We start from the raw sequence: 22,211 nt of genomic DNA on the forward strand, positions 1-22,211 counted from the left end.
GAATCCACGCACGACTCTTTCAATATCATCTTTATTTACTCACCGTAAAGTTCACTGAAAACTTCTTATAACCCTTACAAGAACCATTGTACGCCTTAACGGATAAATGAAAATGCCATCCCGAAAGAAATATCATTTGTAGAATTACTGCTGCCTCAAGCCTATAGAAGCACGCTCGATCCCATTCCACTGATGACATCCTAATCATGAAATACAACAAGCTGGAATTTAAACCCACAATCTGTCTCTTTAAGCAAATAATGACATTTCTAAACATAACAAAAGTGATTTGCACAATCCAAACATGCTTTACTGAAATCCGAAATCCATTCACAAGCTGCGTCTCCGGTAGAACATCTATTCGATATTTCATTTAGTTCTAAGCCAAATTCCATCAGTGTAACACAAACCAGTCGATACAAGCATGCGAGGCGCCCGTTGACAAAATACCACCTCATCTGCCCATCCACAACTCAACACATGCCGAAAGTCTTCAAAACTCAATCACAGAGATCGAATTTCGCTGATCGATCTGACCCGTGTTCTTTTCCCCTTGCGTGGGACTCCAAGCAGGTGCTTTGGTTGCTATGGAAACCTAGAACGCTGAGGCGGGTGTTGAATCATTTAAAGCTCTCAAGGTGAAGCTGAGGCGGGATGTACGTTCAGTGGTGACACTAGAAATCGTCTCATTGTTGTAGTTGGTATTATAGGATAACTCCTACAGATATACTGCTTCACGAGAACACTAGGGACAGTGACCCCGCGGCGGGAAATAACAACATCTTCTATGTAATCACATAAGGTAAGAAATAATTATTACAAAGACATTTTTTGTATTTTGTTGTCAATAACACACAGTGCGTGATGCCCCCGTTAAGATCCGGGTTAGAATATTTCTTCAGCAACCCATGCTTCTCTTAAGAAGCGACTAACGGGATCGGGTGGTCTGACTCGTTGACATGGTTGATGCCTGTCATCGTATCCCATTTGAGTAGATCGATGCTCATGACACCAATCAATGGCTTTTCTGGTCCAGACTCGAGTATTTACCTACCGATCAGATAGCTGAAATATTGAGCTGCGTTAAACAATAAACAACAAACAAACAAACAAACAAACAAACATTGCATGGTGTCGATATGTCCAGGTTAAGTAAAGAGGTGTTGATGTGCCACCTTGGGCCATACCATTTTTACCTCCAACGTGATAATGTTTATACTGTAACCGTTTTAGGTGAAAATGGGCTGGGTGAGGATATCGTGTCACGAATATACTGTTTTCGTAACGTGAAACGTTGTGGGTCGATCGGTTTCATAAATAAACTATATCCTTAATATTTTTGTATTGAAGAATAGGCGTTTACCTTCATTACAAAGTGAAGTGGGTGCGGATGGTGTAATCGTTTCCCTCTGTCTAGATCCGATAACAGGGGCTTCGAATCCAAGTTTCCCTTGTTTTGACCCTTCGAATAAAAGGTTTCCGCACCATACCCGTGCTCGTGGGTTTCACTCAAGTGGTTATTAAACGTCTGAGACCTGCATCACTTCAGGCTTTCTCCCACATTAAAATTTCACTACGTGATATATGACCAAAATACTGTTCAAATTAGAGCCGCCTTCTATAATTAAAGTGTTCTGTTATGCATTCCATCTCTCACATGCTAAATGTCTGCATATGTTGTTCTAAGTTTAAGAACGGGTTAATCTACAGTTCCATCATATTTCTCATATGGTCCAAGGAAAATTAACATAATACATACAAAATTAAGACATGATGATAGTGAATTAAAAAAAATACATTTTTAGAAAAGGTTTAAACGAGGATCCGATGTGGCAGCCCATGTGAAAATTCATATAATTATTTCACTGAATGTCCTTTTTTTAAATCAGCTAGAAAAGAATTGATGCTCTCACTATTGATGTAAATATTGACCTGATGCAAGTTGGCAATGCAGTTTTACCTAATCCTGTGAACGAAAACATTTTTATACATGTACATACATATATAAAGAAAACAAAAAGGTTTGAGTGAGCAACGTGAATGTACATACGTTTCTCTATTTCTTTTCTTTCGTTTCTGTCATTTAATGTATTAATTGTAAAGAAACACACACGTAAATCTATGAGAGAGGGTTTTCTAAGTTCATGAGAATAAAATATGTTTAAACTAAGCTTATGGAGTAATCATTTGATATTCAGGGTGGTGGGTCACTTTAATATATTCTTCTGTACAGGGTGTCAGGTCACAGGTCAGGTCACAGGTCAGGTCACTGGTCAGGTCACCTTGTGTTTTTTTACTAAAATGCGATGTATATGTAAAACAAACCTGTAAAACGGGTCGATTATGGTTTCCGCAAAAAATCTCCCCAACCACATTTCACACCCTACCCCAACGACACTCCACCCCACCACACCACACTCAACACCCCACCCCGCCCCGCCCCGCCCCACCCATCAATTTGCTTGATAACATTACAATTTCGATTTAACTTTGTCAGGCATGTAAATTCACGATCATTAGCCAGTAGCTTTCAGTTTATACCATATGTCAACGCTTTCACTTAGCGGGTTTAGTGCGAGTTGGTGTTTATTAGAGCGAAGGGGCCACCCAGGCATTATACAGCTTCAAAGTGAGTAAGGGAGTGAGTTGGGTTTAACGCCGCTTTTAACATTATTCCAGTCATAGCACGGCGTGTCAGCTTAATGTGGGAGGAAAGCCCGAAGTGATGCAGGTCTCAGACGTTTACCACTTTGGTGAAACCCACGAGCACGGGTATGGTGCTGACAAACCTAGAAACATAATCGGGGCGAACCGGGCTTCGAACCCACAATCATAGGTTTCTGGCGTGCCCAAGGGACGCAACTCTGCACAGCGAATCGCGACGCCTTAGACGAGTGGGCCACCCGTGTCCCCTACAGCTTCAAAGCATGTAAAACAGTTATCTTACAGAGCGCACCGATGGGGTTGCAGTCTAATATAATCCAGCATGGTGACAACAACAATAATTTAACAATAATATAAAATATATTAAAGTATACAGCACAGATCACAAAGAAATTAAGATATTGCTTCGAATACTTTATATCCTTGAAATAATTATCTCTCTTTTTTTAGCTAAGAATAAATACTTTGCAAGATATTTTAGTTAAGGGGAGTTACAACAACTGTCTGAATTTCTCATGACTAGGAAATTCCCAATAATATAACGGAAGGATATTATGTCTAAAAGGTCAGAATAAAAGGCGCATTCTAAACAAAAGTGGTATTCAGTTTCTATTTGTGTTACTTACACACTTAGCAGAACAGATGTATACATGTTAAAACTGTTCATTCATAATTGAGCGTTTTATCCAAAGAAAACAATTTAGAGAGATACTGTAAGATAAACGTAACAAGGTCCATAGGCAATTCATGTTGTGGAATGAATGTTTTGTAATAATCTTTCTATTGATGTATGTTAACATTATTCATACTTAATCACGACTCAGTGAGAGGCGTTTTAAGGTAATTGTCAAGATATGACATAATGAAATATGAAGTTAACGATCCCGTGTTCATTTCACGATGCTTGGAAAAAAAATCCCAACAGTTTCTTGTTAACGAAACAACACCTCCACTTTCGCCAGGACAAGAAACTGCAATGTATGAAACACTGCATTCGTTATTACTGGTGATACACTTGATAATTGTATGCTGGACTTTGAGTAAAAGAAAATAATGTTTCTCTGTGTTTGTTTAAAGTATTATTTGCACTATATATTCCCGTGGCCATGTCCCAAGGTATTCGTGTTGTCACATTTCGGAACGAGCGAAATGTGTGTGTACAGGTGTAGCACGTGCAGCACGTGCAACACGTGCAGCACGAGCATATCCACATGAGCTGTTGTTGTTCTGGTTTGAACACCTGCCATATCACAAGAGGTTGTATGACGGCCGGCATTGATCCAAGGTTTTTGATGTTCCAATCGCGCGAACTTCCTTTTTGTAAATTTAAGTCAACATATACTTCGATGCCAAACGGGTCGTTTGAGAAAAATAAAGGCTATGTATTTGTTTGGTGTCATTGGTTGTATATTATGCTGTGAAAATATATGCCCGGGTATTGGGCAAAATAGGCTGTGTAATTCAAGATCGGAAACATTCTCATATCCGTTTTGGTTCCGTCTCCCGATTTTGTTGAATAATCGATATCACAGTAAGAAAGTTGACTTAGAGACAAATGTCACGAAATGTTTCAAAGCACTAGCGATATGAATTGTTTATGTTTGATATATAATCGACACGTGTACTACATGAATATTATTGATAATAATTCGACCTGAAAAATATTAAATTCTCTGCTCCACTTTTGAATAAAATGAGAACGTCAGACGAATATACTGTAGAGATAATTATTGTCGTCAAGTTAAACATTGACATTCCTGGTTTGCGGGATCTTTGTGAAGAGTTGCTTCCCTTAATCGTGTCACGATCCTCTGATCGTGTGTTCGAATCCCAGATTCGCCCGTATAATGATACCTGGATTGTCAGCACCATATATATATAAGGTCGGTCAGGACCCCGTGGACGTCCCGGGGTATTATTTAAAATGTGTATATCGTTATGGTAGGAATAATACAGGCCTAAGGTATGTCTGAGAAATGTCAGAGATTCATAGGTATGAGTAACACAAATGTACGTTTATTTTTAATTGAAGCTCCATATTTTACAGGGCGAAGACTGTCTCCGCGCAGCTCCGTTCTAAACAATTCAAGCCTCCCGTTTTACTGAAAATAAATTACATATGCCTCGCATCGTATCCCAATTTCGTGGATCGATGCTCAGGATGTCAATCACTGGATTGTCTGGTCCAGACTCGATTATTTACAGACCGCCGTCATATAGCTGGAATATTGCTGAGTGCGGCGTTAAACAACAAACATATGCTTCGCATTGTGGGTAACATTGTTTCCATTTCTTGCAGGTGTGTATTGAAATTTCGATAAATTATGTGTTTTTTTGTGTGTAAAACATGATAATTCAGCACTTACTTATTTTTGAAAAAGTAATAGATATTCTAAACATTTCCTTGAAAAAATAATTGATATCCTAAACAGATATCAACAGTTGAAAGCCTGCCCGCCTTGTGAACTAGTTCGTAACTCAACCATTTCGCCATTTAGATTCCTGATAGAATAACATTAATTTCATTGTTTGTAATTATGACCCGAATGTTAATTATTTCTCATATTGTATGAATGGCTTTAACTGATTATTTACTCAATATAATCATTGGATCGATCAAGTGTTCCAATTGGTGAGTGAATGGGTATGGTTTAACGTTGCTTAGAACAGTAACTTGACTTACAGTGAATTCTGTCTGAACCGGATTTCTTTGGGGCCGTAATTAAAGTCCGGTTAGAACAGAGGTCCGGATTATTGCGACTATAGCGCTAGATACAGATATAGAAACAAAGATGAGGTTGAAGGAAATACATGTATCATATTTATTAAAGTATATTCGGGACCAGGTGTTCGCGAAAAGGTGGACGTATCTTGCCCCACCGGTGGCACCTATAACAAACACACGCAAAGGCAAGTCAATTGTTCACCTGAAATAAACACGGGATCAGATATTACAGATTTGAAAATGGGAATTGTACCGGACGTATATTTTCTGCGTACAGTAAACTACGGTTATAACGAACTCGAAGGGACTACTAATGTTAGTTCGTTATAACCGTAGTTCGTTATAAGCATATATACAGCATAACTACAGCAAATAGTCGGGACCAAAAAAGTGAGTTCGTTATATCCGTCAGTTCGTTATAAGTGTGTTCGTTATAACCGTGGTTTACTGTATATGTGTTACATTCAGGACGCCTAGGCCGACTATTTAACAGAAGTGTTTGTTGTGGTCTGTTGTGCTTACAAATCAATATATCTCAACTTATCTGTAGAATCAAGGAGAAGTATCGACATAAGCTGATTGATTGGTATCGGAAAGGAAATTTGCTTCGATATCACTATTTTTGTGCGCACGCAATGGAACATACATTCCATTTACATTGTTTAAGGTGGGTTACATTCACTGAGCTAGTGTTATTCACCAGCATACAATGGCTACTACTGGGTGGGACAAGCGATTGTGTGTAATGTCACGACAAGAGCGTCACCGAAAGAAACAATTAACTCTTGTACGACATCGGGCCGGAACTATGCTTCTGTAGTAATTACGTCTGAGCCGAGCCTCTAGCCACAGCCTGGTAAAGACTTGATGAATTCCTATTTCCAATATCTGTGTAAAGTCTACATCAGAAAACGACGGTGTTTGCAAGAGTCGTGTGGCGCTAGAGTACCAGAGTGGGTGAGTGTTGTTATACGCAGCAATCAGCAATATTTCAGTTAATGAAAACTACTCAACCCAAATTAAAGAACACCTACAATTTGAAAGTTTTGTGTTGCAATACCCACGAGGGTGCCGTTGTACAAAGCAACCTTAGCGCCACGGCTGTCGTTAGTGAGTATGTGAGTATGGTTTTACGTCCTTTTAGCAATATTTCAGCAATATCACGGCGGGAGACACCAGAAATGGGCTTCACACATTGTACCCATGTCGGGAATCGAACCCGGGTCTTCGGCGTGACGAGCAAACTCTTAAACCACTGGGCTACCCGACCGCCCCCTGTCGTTAGTCTTTGTTAGGGTATAGGAGTTACGATCACCCCCCTTGACAGATTAACTGAAGTCATATGAATATAGCGGGTGTTCTTTAACTTCTTTAAGTAGTATATATCACGACCGTCTATACATAATCGGGGCGGTCGGGTAACCTAGTGGTTAAAGCGTTAGCTCGTCACGCTGAAGACCCGGGTTCGATTCCCGACATGGGTACAATGTGTGAAGCCCATTTCTGGTGTACCCCGCCGTGATATTGCTGGAATATTGCTAAGAGCGGCGTAAAACCATATCCACTCACTCACTCACTATACATAATCAAGTATGGGCCAGGGGACCCAGTGGTTGATATCATGAGAAACATTCCATGACGTCGGGTAACGATACCTAATCAGGCAGGTAAATATTGTGACCATCTGGGTGTCCTTGTACAAAGCGATTTCAGCGCTGAGGTGATCATAGCTCCATTACCTTAACGTAGAGTTACGACATTCGTAGTGCTGAGGTTGTTTTTGTACAACGTCACCCGACCGCCTCCGTGGTCTAGTGGTAGAGCGTCCGCCCGGAGAGCGGAAGGTCCGGGGTTCGATCCCCGACCGCGTCATACCAAAAGACGTTGAAAGATGGTACTTGTTGTTACCCTGTCTGGCGCTCGGCATTAAGGGGCTAAAACAAGGACTGGTCGGCTCGGAGTCAGTATACTGTGTCTAAGTGGGGTATTCATGCTAAACTGCGGCATGGTATCTCAGTGAGCTAGCACTATAAATCGGCATCAGTCCGGACTAGTAAAAGCAGCCACACAAACACACACACGTACACACCTCACCTACAACGACACCCTGGTCCAGTTTAAGTCGACTCTTACCACAAGCATGGGTTTGTTTGTTGTTGAACACTCACCAATCTCCAAAACCGTTAGGGTATGACATGCCCCCATCCGATTCATTTATTTGCCACTCACGAAATTTCCGTAGAGTTCATTCTTGTATTTTGTAGACAGACAGACAGACATACATAGTTTATTAAAGTGGCACATGGCATGGAACAATCAGAATGCATCATATTAAATTTATCATACCACTCAGCCTAGCTAGGCTTATGAGACACTATTTTAAAACAGATATACACTAGTAAGTTCATACCTAATAGAAAAATAAAATAGATTAAAATGTATTAAAATATACAGATATCAATCGAATAAGACATATATTATGTAAAACGATTTTAAATCATCTGATAAGACTTTTACTATGTTTACATTATTAACGAGGCGTCAGAGCTTGACATGACGTCATTTAACACAGTAAAAGTCTTATCAGATGATTTAAAATCTATCTGTATTTTGTATTACGGGTGTACGACAGTACGTGAATGTTTATGTAGGTAATAAGGAGTAAATCTTCCCTAGGCAAGAGAGTTAACTGACTTAAACAGTCCAGTTTCCACCCTTGCCGAACTAGGCTCTCGTATCACTTGCATTTGTTTCAAACAAAACGTTGGCGCCCAGTCAAGACGATCTGATCGATAATGAAGATCTATATTGTGATAAAACGAGTCTTACATCGCGAAGTGCATCAAATCACGTAAGCACCTTGATTAAAAACATGAAAAGATTTACAAAATATCTGTTGACAACGAGTTCGCGGTGCACATGCTTTTCAAATTTAGCAGTCGACCGAAATCTGCATGACAGTTTACGAACCAGATTTCGATTTCGGTGCGCGATTTTGATTGGACTATGAACAGACTCGTTAGTCCAGCCAAAATGTAACTCCATAATACCAGCGTAGTTCGGCAAGGGTGGAAACTGTACTTTTATAGTCAGTTAACGCACTTGCCTCGGGAAGATGTAAGGAGTTACGGTTCTTGGATCCCGCACTTCTGGACTTGGAGAACCTCTCACAGCCAGGCGTGTTACAGGGTAGCGTCTCAGACTCACTCTGGGACACGGAAGGCAAAACTCAGATAGCTGCTGATTGACCCCTTGGAATCCCTCATGCTTGTGGCACCATGAGATGATCGACGGACTCCCCACAGGGTACAAACACGGGTACTGGGGACACCCTGTCCCAGGTTATAAACCTATCACTGCGTTACCCTATATTGCATTAGGTTCCTGACAACGTCGGTTAAACCTAGTAACCAGCTCGTCTTCCATACCTAGGTTTTGAAATGGTCCACTTCTAAACCTGCGTTTGAGGTTTTACATCTCAACTGCAATACCTCGATTTTACAATTGCCTTTGTGTAAACTTGCGTCTTGATATGAACACAATAGTTATTCACACGTATCGTATCACTCGTTAAGTTTTGTAATCCACTGTTTTCCAACTGAGCCACAGCGGCAGGTGATGAAAACTTGTTCAATTTTACATGTCATGACTCCAATTGGTCTATGCTGCACGTGTTTATTCTCTCGCACACTTTGATCGAATTCCTTCGTAACACGCTGTATTGTTCCACTAAAGGGTATCTCTGGTATTTCTTGCATTAAGACGGTTCATAAGTTGGATAAAACACGCCTCCTCGGTTTGGGTTGAAATTGTAAAACCTTGAGCTCGGGAAAAGCCCTCAGACTTTTCCCTCGCTCGCTCGCTCGCTACATTTTCAACCCAAACCTCAGATGCGTGTTTTATCCTGTACTTAATGGTACAGTGTACAAGTATATATCCTTCATCAACTGAAAGCTGATATCCTCAGCCAATCACAGTGTTTTTGTGACAATGGAATGAAAATGTTTGTGTTCGAGGCTGATCATGGCACTAAGAATATTATGTTAGGGGCCCACCAGTTCATATTCCGTTCCCGTAAATGTTGGGAAAACATGTGTCCTCATGTTTAACACAGAAATCTACCTTTTCACTGGACATGCTAGATGTTCTGTAAAAACATAGTCAGTCGATACAGTTAAACTGTTATTTCTGTCAAGAGGAGGATGCGCTACGCTTCAAACACTTGAATGAAAATGTTTCATCTATCAAGCCGCATTCATGATTATATTAGGACGGTAATTGTATCCTTCAATCATAATTCATCCTTTCCAGAAGAATGTAATTCATTAACGTCAACTACAACTTACAATAAGAGTAGGCTGTTGTGTGAGACAGGACAGTTCGCAGTTTCGAGTCTTAGGCGTACCAGAAACCTATGATTGAGAATTCCCTGATTCGCCACGTGCTCGTGTTTTTTTGTTTGTTTGTGGTTTAACACATCATTCAACAATGTTCCAGCTATATGACGGCGGTCTGTAAATATGAGCATCGATCCACTTAATTGGGATACGATGACATGCATCAACCAAGTCAGCGAGCCTGATCACCGATCCAGTTAGTCGCCTCTTACAAGCACGGGTTGCTGAAGACCTATTCTAACCCGGATCATTACGAGTCACGTGCTCGTGGGTTTCACCAAAATGGTAACCGTCTCTCAACCCCATTCTAGAGCTGACACCCCACTTAAAGACCTGACACGACATCTGATATGACTAAGCTACATGAATAACTAAAACTAAACTCACTCCCACATTTGGGTCGGTCGGGTAGCCTAGTGGTTAAAGCGTTCGCTCGTTACGCCGAAGACCCGGGTTCGATTCCCGACATGGGTACAATATGTGAAGCCCATTTCTGGTGTCCCCCGCCGTGATATGGCTGGAATATTGCTAAAAGCGGCGTAAAACCATAATCCCTCACTCACTCCCACATGTATGCATTTGTCTGATCTACGACGTTACAATGAAGGTTTACAAGATTTACCTAAAAAATCTTGAACCAACCCCTCTAGCTTTTCAAATATACTATCCCATACACACCCCTTGCTAGGTAGGTCTCAAACCATCCCTCACAAATTAAGCGAGCGGACGATCGATTTCACGATAAATCTCTGGAGGTAAACAGAGCAGATGAACTACAACTACAAAACACTTTCCTCCTGCCCCAACCTGCACGCGATATTGATGATGGCCGTGTGGAACTGCTCGCACCTGTTCTCATTACATACTTCAGGCTCCGGCTGCTGATAACCGTGGCTGGTCGTTCAGGGGACGAAGAAACAACATGGAGGAATGCAGTGAAGCCAGTCTATATTCCAACGAGGATGAAGTAAATTGCCCCGGGCCTTTGTTTAGGTAAGTCATTTTAATCATTCCGTTTCAAAGAATTCCATATATGTGTATGTCATATGATTTTTGTTGTGTCAAAACAAAGACTTTAAACACGTTTAGCTGGTAAACACAATCCTAAACATATTAAGACCTAAACATGTCAATGTTTTGGGACAAGGAACGTGTTTTAACTTTGTTTTTAGGATCTAAACACAATCCTAAACATATTAAGACCTAAACATGTCAATGTTATGGGACAAGGAACGTGTTTTAGGTTTGTTTTTAGGATCTAAACACATTTTTGCAGTGTATAGATTATTATACGAGCATGTGTGATACTGATTTTACGAAACGAGTGTCAGAAATCTTGTATTGCCCGAGCAAGTGACCAAATCAGCTAACCGGAATGCAGGAATCTCCATGAACACAACAAAAAATTAATTATATAGGTAATAATTGTTATTACCCAGTCTGGCGCTCGACATACACGTCGCTATATAAGTGCAATAATTTTGGACCCGATGTTAAACTCCATTTCACCTCACGTCAGGGCATATTCACATTCTCAATACGTACCACACGCAATGCTTCTCAGCAGGCCTCTTTGGCTGCAGTTTTGCTTCCCGTTTCTTTTATCATTACTTTCGTTTCAAATTCCAGCTGTTACGATAGTCAGTGTCGATTAAGGCCTAGCTTCACTTGAAACAGACAGACAATGCTTGTACCACAGGGACAGAGGGGACTGGTTGATTATAGTCTGGATGTGCTCAGACTCACGGCAGGTCATCCGGCCACACGTCGTGAAATGACGCATGTCGGTCGGCCAAACTGAACCAAAATTGACCCGAGACGTTACTGTAGAAGTACCGCCATGATCTTTATGTTCGACATTCGACCTCGTATCTTTTATCTGTGTGTTTTATATCTCCCCGAGGAGAATGCGGATATATTTCAACACTCCAGGACTGTCAGAGCCGAATAAAATATGATCCGGTTGGTCGAGGCCAGACTTGTTTTATTGTTTTTGTTTCAAAAAAGTAAAATAAAATAATTAATTTAAAAAATAATAATAAAATAAATAAATAAATAAACAAATAAAAATGTTTTTGTTTTTTTTATCAAAATGTTAACAAGGTAGAAAATAAGTTGGGGCGGGGGGACAAGGGAATGAAACATTTAAAGTTACCTCCCTTCCGTAACCTTCGCGGATCTGTCGCGTTTCGTCATAATTCGTTGTGCTCTGAATTTAAAAAAAATATGTTTTCAAAAAGTTTTAATCATAGTATTTTAATAACTTATTTATATTGATTATTGATAGCGACTGAAAATTAGTTCTTATCTTATCATATCATTTGTTTTTAAATTATTTACCATATGCATATACACTATCAGTAAAATTAATTGGCTTTAATGATGTATGTCTTAAAGATAATAATGCCAAAGAAGAAAGAAATGTATATAGTTTTCGTTTTTTCACACTTTAGACTACTTCAATCAAAACAAATAATCTACTAAAATATATTTTTTTTACTTTACAGATGTAGTGATGGGTAAATACATTACAAAATGTTTATTTTTCATAATGTATAAGTATAGTGTGTATGAGGGGAGGCGCAGGGTTCATGTAACTGTGTTGGCACATTTACTCGTTACCCCGCTTTGCAAATATGGTGGTAACTGTAATCACATTTTATTTCCCGAGCCAACCAAACCATTAGCCATTTACAGCATATTTCAATAAATACAAATATTGTTCTTTAATATTCTGGTGTTGCCATTGTGTTCACGAAATGAGTATACAATATTGGCATAGTTAATTGGCCTCAATGAAGTATGTCTTAAAGATATGCCGAATAAGAAAGAAATGCATATGTTGTTCCCACTTTAGATTACCCAAATCATGATAAAGAGTCTATTATGATAAAGTTGTATACTTCATAGATGTAGTGTGGGGTACATACATTCCAAAATGTGCATTTTTCTTTTGATATTTGATATTTGCCGCGATATAAGTGGAATACTGTTAAAAGCGGCGTTAAACACAGCTCACTCACTCACTCATTTGATCTTTAGGTTGTGGGTCATATTCACATGAGATATACTAAAATTCCATTCCTCCATGCGGCCATAGTGGATTTTTTTGGGTGACCCCATATCTGAAAATATTTAGAATGTCAATACCTGCAACTGTACCAAGTCTCATGCTTTTATCACAAAGTACACAGCTGTTCTATACCTGTCACGATACGGCGCCACAATATACCATGTTGGTGAAACCAACGAGGACCGGTATGGTGCTGACACACATAGTAAACATTCGGGGGAACCGACATTTGAACCCATGTTTTTAAAGAAACATATGATACTGCATAGTGCTGACTGGGGGAGATCAAATATTTAAAAAAGACTCAATTTATCATCTGAATCGTGATCAAGTCCGGACTAATGCCAATTTCATAGTGGTAGCCCACTAAGATACTATGCCGCAGTTTAACATGAGTACCCCACTCAGTCACAGTATACTGACCCCGAGTCGGCCAATCCTTGTTTTAGCCCCTTAAAGATGATTGTATCATTGTATCATCTTTTAACGTCTTTTGGTATGACGCGGCCGGGGATCGAACCCCGGACCTTCCACGCTCTACGGTTAGATTAGACCACGGAGGCCACACACACACATGAAACAATCAAATGTATCAGATACTCTCATTGTTTGAACGAACACAAGCCTTTACATTACTGTAGATGGATTGTATCATTTTACACATTTTAACATCATGTTTGTACAATATATTCCATTGAAGCTGAAGCTGAATGGAGTCAAGGATTTATATAAATTAATAAATGCTACATAAAAATGTCCCCATTTACGTGAAAGGTAACGCTGAACGGTAGAATTTAAAACAAACAGTTATGAATAGATGAATAACCTTTACTGTTATTTTTCAAGGAACAGACGCTCTCAAAAAGTTCGGATCTGGTGATTTGAGAATCTAATATGTCAGTTTTCAGTTCATGCACATCACCTGGAAATAGCTCTTTGCCCTCCAACACACCAGGATCTTTCTGTTCAGAATACAGTGACGAGTAGTATACTCCCCCTACCCCTCCCCACTAACGTTTAGAGTCGAACACTGCATTTTCTAAGCCTCCTTCTACAGTGTGTATGTATACTGATCCTGCTTGATTGTGCCCTTAAGTACCCGAGCAACTGAGAAACATGGACGCCATAAGCTGGAGTTGATGGTATATTGCTCGATGGGGTAATTCCAGACTGGAAAATCGAAATCATCAATCTTGTCATACAACATGACACAGGGGTTGCCACATTTGAATTTCTATACATAGATCTGATGGGACACTGACTATTGTTTCTCAGTTGTTTCTTTGACCTCGGGTGGATCGATGACGACATTTATCTCGGCATTGTTGAATGAAATGAGGTCACACACACACTCTCCCCCACCCCCACCCCCTCTCTCTCTCTCTCTCTCACACACACACACACACACACACACACACACGCACGCACGCACGCACGCACTCACACACACACACACTCCCCCCCCCACACACAGGCACGCACACACACGCACTAATATTATGTCATTCACTCATCGATATAGGGGTATTCCGGTTGCTAGTGAATTCTCTTGATACATTTTTGCAACATTATCATATGCCTCAGATGCATTTGGGTTTGTTTAAACAGATGTGTAATGGCAATAGTTCTATCTGGACCATTATCTGCTTGACACTGAGCTTCTGTACCCACACGTATCAGGGGATTGACTCAGATCAATCAATGTCAATAGCATCTGAAAACGGCAACACGCACCTGGTTCACAGCCTCGCCACGATAAGTCTGGGATTGTTTGAGTGCTTCAAGACATAAACTATTTCCCAGAAAAAAAGGCGAGGTGCACAGTAGATTCATCACACGTTTTTAAAATGTAACATTTTGCCGTATAGAGAGAGAGTATGGTTCTACGCGGCTTTTAGTAATGTTCCATCAATAACACAACAGAGGACGCAAAATGGGCTTCACAACACGAGGGTGAGATTCTATTTTCTGTTTGTAAGCAGTAATGATCAGTGTCGCGAGTGTAGCTTGACAGCCTTCTGGAGATATCCCATGATTTACCCAAGCGACATCTCCTGTGATCACAGTGGGGAAGTAAAATAGTGGCATAGATAACTTGAATATTAATTCCTTTCCAAAATATTTATTCAGTCTATTATATATGCAATTGTTTCATTGTTTCTCCAGAGTGAAGATGTTTGTTATGGGCGATGTTGGCTGCGGCAAGACAAGCCTGGTCCAGTCCCTCATCGGCCCCACCCCCAAACTTAACGACAACCCCACCGACGGCGTCAAGGTAGAGCTATGGTACCCCTTTAAGACATCCAAACACAATGGTATGTACACACTAGATGGACATTCATTTTACCCCCCTCTTGTTTTAAACGACAAAGCTTTGATGGAAGCGGTATATGTTAATTCTTTGATTGGCATAGTATAAATTGGAAAAAATAACAAGCAATGTTGTGGATTGCAACTTCTTTATTTATACTAATTCGACATGCAGTCAAACACCGTTGTGTCGAAGTTGAAGGGTCCTACATAAATACTTCGAGTTAGCCGAGGTTCGACACAACCGAAACCGATGACTAAAGAAGGAAGATGCAATGACCAAGCTTTTACTTCGAGACAACAGTAAGTTCGACACAACAGTGTTTGACTGTATCAATGCAGATGCTTGCACGTTTGTCTATTATTTTGCCCGGAGAACGGAAGGTATGTGGTTCGATCCCTCCCACGTCATGTGCCAATAGTGAAAAGAAGGTACTTGTTGTTACCCTGCCTGGCGCTCGGAATTAAGGGGATAAACAAGGACTCTTCGGCTCGGAGTCCTTACAGTCTGTGTCTGGGTGGGGTATTCATGTTAAACTACGGCATGGTATTCAGTGGACTAGCACTATAAAACCGGCATTAGTCCGGGCTAGTACAAGCAGACACGCAAACACGCAAGCAAGCACGCACGCACGTACGCACGCACACACAGAGTTATATAATCTTGAACGCGACGTAAAATCCCATTTCACCATACCTTATCAAGCCTGTGAAGTGTTAGCAGGATTCACTCATCACTATCGTGTGTACATCAGATTCTGATTGATATACGCAGGATTAGTATAAGCAATGAAATGTCATAACAGTGGAAACACAGACGCTGCTAATAATACTAGATGCACACAACATTAACAAAAATACAACATCATGAAAACACAATGAATATGACATGAGCCAGTACATCAGGAGCCCATGTGTTTTAAAAGGAGAAATGTCAATCTGGTAATACGTCTTTGTCAACAGAATTATGAACCTTTTTCTTATTTGTATATGTCATTGGTAAAAGCGTCGACCGATTCATGTGGGATTTTAAAAATGGTTCCAGAAAACTTGCTCGACAGGAAGCTGAGTGGGGAGGAGCATCACCTCATCATAGAGATTTGGGATATGACAGGGAGGCAGGTGAGTGAGTGAGTGAGTTAGTTTGGTTTTTCGCCGCTTTTAGCAATATTCCAGCAATATCACGGCGGGGGACACCAGAAATGGGCATCACACATTGTATCTATGTCAAGTATCGAACCCGGGCCTTCGGCGTGACGAGCGAACGCTTCAACCACTAGGCTACCCGACCGCCCCGAGGCAGGTTAGCCATAGATGTATCTATGTATTATTGTCGGTCAGTACACTGGGTATCCCATTGTGGTGTAGAATCTGATCTCTCTCTACCTGCCTCTGTGCTCCTAGTGGATAGAGCGTCCGCCCGGAGAGCGACAGGTCGGTGGTTTGATCCCATATGATAACTATGGTACTTGTTGTTACCCTGCCTGGCGCGTTACTAGTGTAAGGGGACATAACAACAAATAGGCGCCTCGGACTCAGTATACAGTGTCCGGATGGGGTATCCACGTTAAACTGCGGAATGGTATCTCACTGGGCTAGAACCGGCATTAGCACGTCGCTCTATATACATCCATTAATCTTGAACGCGACGTTAATCCCCATTTCACCTCACCTCACCTCATCTCACCTTACTTCACCTCTGATATTTATGACATTTCGTTCACATTGTGTTAGATCAGTTACGACACTTCTTAAAACAATGAACATGGTGATAGCGGCTGCAATCAGGGTTTTTACAACGTTAATGTTTCCATTGTTGTACACCATTCTGAACAATGCTGACTGTGCTGTAGGTGTGTCAACACGCCCATCAGATGTACCTGACCCGGGAGTCCATCTTCCTTCTTCTCTACAACAGAGTGGACCACACCAGCTGCGACAGTGTCCTCCCCATCTACACCAACATTCAGGAGGCCGTGAGTTGCCTGACTGAAATCAGACTTCAGCTTTGCCAAACACTTACCACGTGGTGATTACAAGAAAACAATGCTTGTTGTAAAGCCGACTAAAGTGGGCACCGCATGTTCACAATATCTTACATAGCTAATTACACGTCACCGTACCGATGATCGTTGCTCTTCCTTTAAAACAACTGTTCTGCCATGCCCAACGCGTGCTATAGCTTATATAGCTACCTGCGGCGTTAAACAATATTCACCCCCTCACTCTTCAAAACCCAGATTCACCGTGGTCAAATAATTCTAGGTTTGTCAGCACCATTCCCACGCTCGTGGGTTTCACCATGATGGTAAATGTCTAAGACATGCATCACTTCGGGCTGTCTTCCCACGTGAAGCTGACACACCGTGGTATAAGTGAAATACTGTTCAAAGCGGCGTTAAACCAAAACAACTCACTCACTCGCCACGCCGTGATATAACTGGAATACTGTTCAAAGCGGCGTTAAACCAAAATACCACACTCGCCACGCCGTGATACTGTTCAAAGCGGCGTTTAACCAAAATAACTCACTCACTCGCCACGCCGTGATATAACTGGAATACTGTTCAAAGTGGCGTTAAACCAAAATACCTCACTCTCCACGCCGTGATATAGATGAAATACTGTTCAAAGCAGCGTTAAACCCAAATACCTCACTCGCCACGCCGTGATATAAATGAAATACTGTTCAAAGCGGCGTTAAACCAAAATAACTCACTCACTTTCCACGCCGTGATTTTGCTGGAGTACTGTTCAGAGTGACGTTAAACCCAACTCACTCACTCCGAAAAACTCAAGTGCCCGGAAACTCATGCACGCTCTTGAAACAATTCTACCCTTAAAATCCTGGCAGTGGACCAAACACTACTACTATAACAGCACAACAACTATCACACTCATATTGATCAGCATGTTCCCCTCGCCCGTCAAGATATTCAGCGTATAAGTATGTCTACCATTGATTATACCGTGTCACAGACACCATCATCCTACAAACAACTTCCTTCAACAAACCCTGAATTTCTAGATCATCCTGACACCGATGCTGCTAATGTGGATTTCCATCCGTGTTTAAGTAGCCCCGTATTCTCATTCTTGATTTATCTGAGGTGTAATGGTTTGTGCTGATTGGTGCGAATGTGTGTGAACGGTGCAGGGGCGGTAATGGTTTTGAAATGGGACATTGGATCTCACTCTAGGATCTCACTCTAGGAGCCTTTACGATTCCAATAATGGATTTCACAGGTCCGGGTTGTTTATGGTCATTGATTGGGAATGTGTTGGCTGTGATGGGCCGGTGTTTATTACCATAGTTTCAGGGGAATGTGTTGTGAAATGTTTAAACTTTGCAATAGTTTGAAATATCGACTCTGTCAGAATGGTAATTACTCGTTTGGGTATCATGGCCGTGGTTGTTTGTAACTTACTACGAGGGCTGGTCAAAAAGTTCTAAGCCTAACAAACAAAAACCAACAATTGTGAAAGTGTTTTTAATTTTATTCTTCAACATGATCTCCCTGCTTTTCAATACGCTTCTCATATCGATAGTGAGGCTTTTTAGTTTTAGTCAGGAAGACGTTTTCTGAAGCTACCCTGAAAAACCCATTCGCAGCAGCTTTGAGGCCATCGTTGTCGTCATAGCGATTTCCACGAAGGTGTGGTTTAAGTTTAGGAAACAGGTGGAAATCACTTGGTGCCATGTCTGGCGATTATGGAGGATAAGGAAGCTCTTCGAACCCACATTGTTGCACAGCAGCCTTTGTAAGTCGAGAGATGTGTGAAGAGGCATTGCCATGAAATAGAAGAACTCCAGTAGTCAGCATTCCTACTTTTGAATCTCTCAGGCGATGAAGCAAATCAGCATAGTAGGCACTGGTAATCGTCTTTTGACTTTCTAAGTAATCAACAAGGATGACACCGTTTTCATTCCAGAATACAGTGGCCATAACTTCCTTCACAGATCTTGAAGACTTGAATTTCTTTGGTGCCGGAGAAGTGAAATGGTGCCATTCCATGGATTGACGTTTTGACGTTGGGATCATATTGGTAGACCCATGTGTCATCATCCGTTACTAATCTCTTTTTGAATTTGAGGAAATCCTCCTCAATCAGCTCTATATTTTCATCTGGAAGTGTCAGTTCTTTATTCCTTAAGATCAGAATTTAGAAACTTTGGGACCCAACGAGCAGATATCTTATTCATCTGTAAATATTCATGAATGCTAGTTTCAATGGATCCATGGCTTAGACCTGTGTCTTCCTCAAGTTCAGCAAGTTCACACTTGTGACATGCGGTCATGAATTTCTTGGGGAGTGCATTTCTCTGAAACCAAGCACTTGATGTGTCCTCGGTAGTTAAACAATGTAATACATTGACTAGTTCACTTTGTTATGGCCCATAGTTGAAAGTTTGTCAGGCTTAGAACATTTTGACCAGCTTTGTAAAAGACAAAATAATAGTTGACTATGTGTTTCAGTGAGTGAGTGAGTATGGTTTTAAGACTCGTTAAGCAATATTCCAGCAATATCACGGTGGGGGACACCAGAAATGGGCTTCACGCTTTGTACCCATGTGGGGAATCGAGCCACGACCCCAGGCGTGACAGGTGAACGCTTTTACCACTAGACTACCCCACCGCCCCTTATGAATTTCAACTTCTTTATTATTACAATGCGATGTTTCGGTGCAGATGCTAGAACCTCTATAATTAACGATTGGTTGGTAGCCTTGTCTTCCTTGACACCACAGCTTCTAAAATATCACTTAAAGAAACTGCAGTGATGTTAATCTGGACTTGTCTCAGATGAACTACGGGGGTACGGGTACAGTTGTTCAAGGCGCCGCGATTCGCTGTGCTGAGTTGCGTCCCTTGGGAACGCCAGAAATCTATGATTGTGGGTTCGAATCCCGGTTCGCCCCGATTATGTTTCTAGGTTTGTCAGCACCATACCCGTGCTCGTGGGTTTCACTGAAGTGGTAAACGTCTAAGACCTGCATCTCTTCGGGCTTTCCTCCCACATTAAGCTGGCACGCCATGATATAACTGGAATACTGTTAAAAGCGGCGTTAAACCCCACTCACTCACTCACTCAGATGAACAACCAGTACTTCATCAAATGCAGCGTCAGTATTTCACCGGCCTGTATAAACCATGTTCCTCAACTACCCGTGATCAAAACACGTCTGTGACGTCATTCTATTGTTTAAACGCTCCATTATGTTTCAGGAATGGACTGTTTGCCAATCATACATTATCTTAAACCAACATTGCAAATAATACGTGGAATAGACGGAACTGTTTTATGAGCTATTGAATGATTTCAAGTTTTGTTGGAAAACGTGTCGCTAGCGGGGTTCGAACCCACATCGTCTGATTTCGAGGGCGTCCAATTGTCGACCCCAGCTACTGCGACACATGACGGTTCGGTGTGAATTTAACTTTTAAATATTTTCAAATATTTGCATGATCCTGAAAAAATAACCACGTGCATGGTCCCCCTTGAACATTGTATGTGTTTTTTCAACATAATTTTCACAGTTTCTCCACCGACTTCTATTACGAGTTTAGCAATTCATAATCATAACACAAACAGTCCCCCCCCCCCCGCCCCCAACACACACACACACACACACACACACACACACACACACACACCACACTCTTATTCATTCATGGTATGTTAACTTCTCATCCGAATCGCTTTTTAATAGTTCTTTTAGCAGGAATTTGCATTACGTGATTCGCGGTGACTTTGCGTGTTCCGGACGAAAGATCATAAAACATGTTGACCTTCAACTTGTGATTATGACCTTGTACATATGTAACACGTTTTGGATACTTCCCGGCTGTTTTCCAGTGAATCATAACCAGTGGTCGATAGTGTGAGCGCCGAATTATGCATTTGGGACACGATGACGAACTAGTTCAGGTCATATAGTATTTTACTGGTTGTCGTGATGTGGTGGTGATTATGCAGATGTAGCTGTGATATAAGTGTGATATCGCTGATATCATATTCTGATATATCGCTGATCGCGATGATAATGCTGTGATATCGTTGTCATATAGCTGTGTTATCGCTGACAGTTGCGTCAAGGAATCGCCCATCACACTACAATACTGGCTGTCAATTATGATCCTTAGGATCCCCTAAGACTTTAAAAGAGCTATAGAGATATTGGCAGAATTTCTGCAAGATTATACCTTTCAGTTTATGTTCAATCAATACGAAGAGATTGTTCAACAGGCTCCGGGAAGCACGGTAATCATTGCCAGCACAAAGGCGGACAAATCCCCGCCTGATGGGAACCGGGCCACACTGCCGTCGGGGGAGCAGATCCTGGACTCCCTGAGAAAGAGTCTGGACAACTGGAGGTTCTACGTCCTGAAGGAGATGGACGAGCTCAAGTGAGAGCAGATTATGTGAAATAACGTTTCCGGGTAACTCAAGTGAGACCAGCTAATGTGAAATAACCTGAGTCAATTACTCCAGGGAAAGTAATTTGAAATAACTTTACTGAGTAACTCCAGTGAAACTAGATATTGTGAACTAACTTTTCTGAGTAACTCCAGTGAAACTAGATGTTGTGAACTAACTTTTCTAGGTAACTCCAGTGAAACCAGATATTGTGAACTAACTTTTCTGAGTAACTCCAGTGAAACTAGATATTCTGAACTAACTTTTCTAAATGAATCCAGTGAAACTAGATATTGTGAACTAACTTTTTCTGAGTAACTCCAGTGAAACTAGATATTGTGAACTAACTTTTCTAAATGACTCCAGTGAAACTAGATATTGTGAACTAACTTTTTCTGAGTAACTCCAGTGAAACTAGATATTGTGAACTAACTTTTCTAAATGACTCCAGTGAAACTAGATATTGTGAACTAACTTTTTCTGAGTAACTCCAGTGAAACCAGATATTGTGAACTAACTTTTCTAAATGACTCCAGTGAAACTAGATATTGTGAACTAACTTTTTCTGAGTAACTCCAGTGAAACCAGATATTGTGAACTAACTTTTCTAAATGACTCCAGT

General features: G+C 41.1%; 1 protein-coding gene across 1 annotated transcript in view; it reads left to right on the plus strand.

The window, feature by feature from the left end:
* Nucleotides 1-655: 655 nt before the first annotated feature.
* The window catches only part of LOC139446033 (uncharacterized), a 39,583-nt gene continuing 18,027 nt past the window's right edge, over nt 656-22,211 (plus strand). Inside the window, exons 1-6 of the mRNA XM_071227297.1 lie at nt 656-802; nt 10,658-10,779; nt 15,026-15,174; nt 16,215-16,291; nt 17,023-17,145; nt 21,419-21,579. Coding sequence (XP_071083398.1) covers nt 10,709-10,779; nt 15,026-15,174; nt 16,215-16,291; nt 17,023-17,145; nt 21,419-21,579 — 581 coding nt within the window. The 5' untranslated portion in view covers nt 656-802; nt 10,658-10,708. The remainder of the gene's footprint in view (nt 803-10,657; nt 10,780-15,025; nt 15,175-16,214; nt 16,292-17,022; nt 17,146-21,418; nt 21,580-22,211) is intronic.

This window comes from Haliotis cracherodii, unplaced genomic scaffold, assembly GCF_022045235.1.
Source record: "Haliotis cracherodii isolate W230 unplaced genomic scaffold, xgHalCrac1.p SCAF_6, whole genome shotgun sequence".
NCBI lineage: Eukaryota > Metazoa > Mollusca > Gastropoda > Lepetellida > Haliotidae > Haliotis > Haliotis cracherodii.